Consider the following 5,041-nt stretch of genomic DNA (forward strand, 5'->3'; position numbering starts at 1 on the left):
ATGAGCACTCTCTCACTTGGAACTCGTAAATATTTCTTAATTGTGACTTTCTTCATGGTCGTTTCTATTGGCTGGAGCCTTAGGGTGATCCCGAATCATGGTATGCTTATAACTTTATGTAATATAATGTTCTTTTTCTTTACATGCATAACTTTATGCTTATGCACGTGTCTGAATGTCTAGTAAAGCTAGCTTAATGACATTATATATTCAATTCAATTTCATACAATAACCACTATTATACACCAGTTTTTGTATTCTAAATCATATGGATTTTTCTACAAAGCTTAATGGTAATGCATCGTCCTTCCTTAATCTCACTTAACGCGCTACAAATGAGGTTTGAAATTGAAATTTCAAGTTGGAACATCCAATGTTTAAGAATAACAGATTATTTCGTGAAAATAGACAGTCTTCAATGATTGTGACAATTTACTAGTTAAAAAGGTTTTATTGCTAAGCAATTTGTGATTTTTCCCTCTGTTTTCCAGGTAAGTTGAGCAGCTTGCAAGAAGAGAAATCAGCCACTAGAGATAAAAAGGTTTGGCAGTTACATTATTGTGCATGATTAAATTTGTTTTCAGCTCTCCTAAGTTCCTCACAGATACCCCTGCACCCTTCTTCATGGTTAAAACAAAGAGAAATGTTCAATTCAATTTTTTACGACAAAATATCGTAAGGACACCTATTAAAGAATTAAACATTTCAGTTTTATTATAAAATGTCGTAAGTTTTGTTATTCTCAAAAAACCTATTATTATTAACACATTTTTTTATATGATTTGTAGTATATTTTAATGTGATTCACGATAATATTTTTTCATTTTTTTAAGAAACACCATAAGACACTTATTAACATGTCTTCATTTATTATAAAGGAAAATGTAAGAATTGTGTTTCAGTACCATTAAAGGGAATGTAGGGCCGTAGGGGTAGGTGAAAAAAAGAGTGACATGGAAATATCATTGTTGTCTTATGTGGTAACTCAGTTGTGTGTTGGAGAACAAATTGAACAACCAATTAGTGTTGTGTAACTTTATATGTGATTTTGTAGGAAGAAGCAAAGGAAGACAACATGGGAATGGAACTCTACCCAACGGGCTCCACCATACCAGATTGTTCGCATGCATGTGGACCATGTTCTCCATGCAAGAGGGTAATGGTGAGCTTCAAGTGCTCCATTGCAGAGTCTTGCCCCATAGTCTACAGATGTATATGCAAAGGGAAATACTATCACGTGCCCTCCAATTGATCACTACAATTGTTTTTTTATTAAGTCTAGAAACATTGTAGTGACTCTTAAGAAGATGTTGTAGGTTGGTCAACTTTACCATCTGAAAATTGCTTAGATTGGTTGGTTACGGTTAAAAGAAGACATAGTATCATGACTCAGATTTTGTTCTTGCTAAATTGTGTGTCTTGATTTGACCCTCTTCTTTCACAACTTAAAATGAAGTTGGTATGAAACATTCATTTATAGGCGAAATAAAAGCAACCCTTTCAAGGCTTATAGTGAACTATTTAATTCATTCAACTACCTAGTTCAATAGTGATATCTATTAGATGACCTCAGTTTTGAAGTTTCCCTTACAACCATGCAACCCATTCCACCAAAATTCAATATGGTGATTAAGAATAGGAATCAATCATTCCCATTTCAAAGCATGGTAGCCCATAGAATGAAAAAGAGCTTTATTTACCAAGTCCCTAAGGGCATGAGCATTCATACAAACTGGTGTTTTTTAATATATCGAAAATTTAAAATATATTAAATAAAAATATTACCGTTGTTCAATAATAATGAAGTCTGGTGTCTTAATAAAAATAAATAAAGTAATATGAGATGTCATAATTTTTAATAATAAAAAAATGTTTATTATAATACATTCAGTCTTATATCACAACTTTTTGAAAGTATTAATCATTATCATAAAACATAACCTAGTCTAAATTAAAACCTATAAATCAAAATAATTTCAATTTAAAAAATAAATAAATATATATATATATATATATATACAAATACATTCAATAAAATTAATTATATATAAGAATATAGGATTAAAAAATAACATAAAATTATTACATTTACAATACAATTTTTTCTATTCCATTTCTATTTGAAGAGAAGCATTACTGAGAGGAGAGCTTAGATACGTGTGAAAATAAATTTAAGAAATAAAAGCGACATTAATATAATCTTTTACAACATATTTTTATTATTATATAAAATTGATGTGAGATTCTTTAATTAAAGGAAGATTTGAAACCGTTAATTATTATTTAAGAAAATCAAACATATCCAGAGCGGTATATTTGGGCCTCCTGCACTTACTCTTTGGGTGAGCCCATTCAATAAAGGAACCAAGTCTCGACCCCAATCCGATAATGGAAGAGTGCTAGAAGACCAATAACAAATATTTACGTAAAATTAGTCTTATTCAAATTAAAAATATTTATCATAATAAAATTATTCATGTTTTTTTTAATTATACATAGTATTTGGACTTCGATTTTTCTTTAAAAAAATAGGCAATACCTAAACTGGTTACCCGTTAATTAAAGGTTAATAGGGTTTAAATCACGTTCAGTAAGTTTTCAAATATTATTAAAAATTATAAATAAGATTCATTAAATGAAAATAAATTAGTATATTTTTTATAATTCTAATAAAATTTAGTTAATAAAAACTATTTTTAAAAAGTATGTATATAATAAGATGTGTTTAAACATTTCTCATTATAAAAATTATGTTATATTATCTTTGTTATTAGAGAGAATGTAAATTTTATTTTTATTTATTTATATATAAAAATTTAAGAAAATATTAAATATTATTTTTATTAATAATCTTAAACCCCAAATTTAAAAATAAATTCACTATTAAAGGTATATCGAAGATAAATAATTAAATTTCTTAATTTATGTAACTTTTTTGATCGCTCTGTATATAAATAGAAACAATGTGAATGTAGTATGACATCCAATCAAGACTTTATCCAAACCGATTAGCTTTTATTTACTTGCATCACTCTTTCGCCAAAAGGCGTCATCTCAAAATAAAAGTGGCCAAGACCAAAAATTTGCCCTCATCGTGTATTTTATTTGGGCCTAATTATGTGAAATAACCTGGGCCAGCCTATTGCGAACCTGTAGAGTCATTTCAACTTTCCGTAAGTATTGACCAAAAATTTTCTTGACAAAAATAAATTCTCGATTTTTCAATTACATTATCTAAACACACACACACATATAATTTGTTTAGGACCATAGAATATATTTTCATAAGGAAAAAGAGCATTAAAGTCCTTCAAATATACACTTATGCAATAAAACTCTTTTGATTGTGTTTATAAACTACATTATTTTCTTCTATTTGACACTCTAATTTTATTTAATTCACTAAATGATCATTCCTTTACATTTTCTACTTTGTTATTCAATACTAGTTATTTTCTCGAAAAATAAAGTTGCTTTTCCTTATTCATTCATTTCTGTTGATTATTAATTATTTGATTTGAGAGAAACAACATTTTGCATATGAGAAGAATGAAATTTTTTTTAGTTACAAATATTACATTTTTAATTAGAGTATATTATATTTTCTTTCTTCAAGAGATATTTAAATTACACTCGAATATTTTCTTGTTTTAAAATGTACAATTTCATCGTTTAAGAGATAATGAGTTATACTTTAGTCTATTTTAATTTAAACAAGTTTTTAAGAACTTTTTCCCTCATTATAATTCTCAACATGGTCAACAACTAGATTTGAAAATTTATAGAATATGGTAGATCTTTTTTATGATATTCAAAAATAAAATTACAAGAACTTAAGTTCAAATTTAACAATATGAATAATACAAACGAGTGAATAAGCCACGACAAAAAAAAGCGGTAAAAAAGATGGTAACACTAAAAGATAATTAGTGCCACACCCTCAACCCTTTAATTTCGTGTGCTTTCATTTATGTCATTAGTTCAAATATGTACCTTGCTTTTGAGTATGGTTTCTGCTGCAAATGTCAGTAATTGAATACAATGCAGCATGACATGAACGTAGATTTAATAATCACAACAGAAAAAATAAGTTGAGTTCCAGAACGAAGATAAATTATTGTTGAAACTAGATTAAAATGATCATTTGCAATTCGGTAAACAAAATTCTAAGGATGCTGTGGTTATTCTTCAAATTTTGATATAACAATTCTTGTCATCTTTGTTGATTAATTTTTATTCTTACTCCTGACAGTAAGTTGAGCCCTCTTTTTCTTATGTAATTACGTAAGATTTAATATCAAATTACGGTAATATTTCTTCTAATCAATATTTCAAATTTTATTATTAAGTAAATGAAATATAACTTTTTATCAATTAAATTAAACTTTTAAAAGCACAAAATATAAAATTTGTTTTAAATATTTATTAATTTTTTAACCAATTAAATTTTAATACTAATTTTTGTATTTTCTCGTATTATTTTTGCTCTTTAATTATAATTTATATTATTTAAAATTATCACACATATAAAAATGAACATTAATATATTACTATGTTATTATTATAATATAAATATAAAATAATAAATTATTTATTTAGGATATAATAATTAACTTTTTACTGTAATATAAATTACTTTATTAATAGCCAAAATATAATATCAAATATTTTATTTAAATTTTTTGAAAAATTAAAAATAGTTCTTTAAATATTTTTATATATAATTAATATGTATTTATATTATAAAATTAATTTTACGACTATTTTAAAAATTAAATGGTAAATAATATATAAATATAATTTTATTTTATTAATATAATTTTTAATACTATAAACTAATCATGATATATAATAAATATATCTTTTAAAATAATTATTATAAAATTAATTATTTTTACTGATATAATAATATAAAAACATGTTATTATATTTTTATAGTATTTTTTTATTAATTATTATAAATAAAAATAAATTTATCAATCCAAAAATTATATATATACATATATCACACATTTTTATGGCTTTCGGTGTTTTCCAAAAA

At 25.1% G+C, this 5,041-nt stretch overlaps 1 protein-coding gene across 1 annotated transcript; it reads left to right on the forward strand.

Moving 5' to 3' along the window:
• LOC113856601 (protein EPIDERMAL PATTERNING FACTOR 2-like) lies at window positions 1-1,252 on the forward strand. Its single transcript, XM_027488493.1, has 3 exons — window positions 1-100; window positions 492-541; window positions 1,055-1,252. Exons 1-3 carry the CDS (start codon window positions 1-3, stop codon window positions 1,250-1,252), a joined length of 348 nt encoding a protein of 115 aa, XP_027344294.1.
• The last annotated feature ends 3,789 nt before the right edge of the window (window positions 1,253-5,041 follow it).

Source organism: Abrus precatorius, unplaced genomic scaffold (genome assembly GCF_003935025.1).
Source record: "Abrus precatorius isolate BTA unplaced genomic scaffold, Abrus_2018 Scaffold11, whole genome shotgun sequence".
Lineage (NCBI taxonomy): Eukaryota > Viridiplantae > Streptophyta > Magnoliopsida > Fabales > Fabaceae > Abrus > Abrus precatorius.

What these genes read in the sequence shown, in the direction of transcription:
- LOC113856601 (XM_027488493.1), top strand. Translation starts at nt 1, where the DNA reads ATGAGCACTCTCTCACTTGGAACTCGTAAATATTTCTTAATTGTGACT. An exon ending in TAGGGTGATCCCGAATCATG is followed by an intron (nt 101 to 491) that starts GTATGCTTATAA and finishes TCTGTTTTCCAG; the next exon opens with GTAAGTTGAGCAGCTTGCAA. An exon ending in CAGCCACTAGAGATAAAAAG is followed by an intron (nt 542 to 1,054) that starts GTTTGGCAGTTA and finishes GTGATTTTGTAG; the next exon opens with GAAGAAGCAAAGGAAGACAA.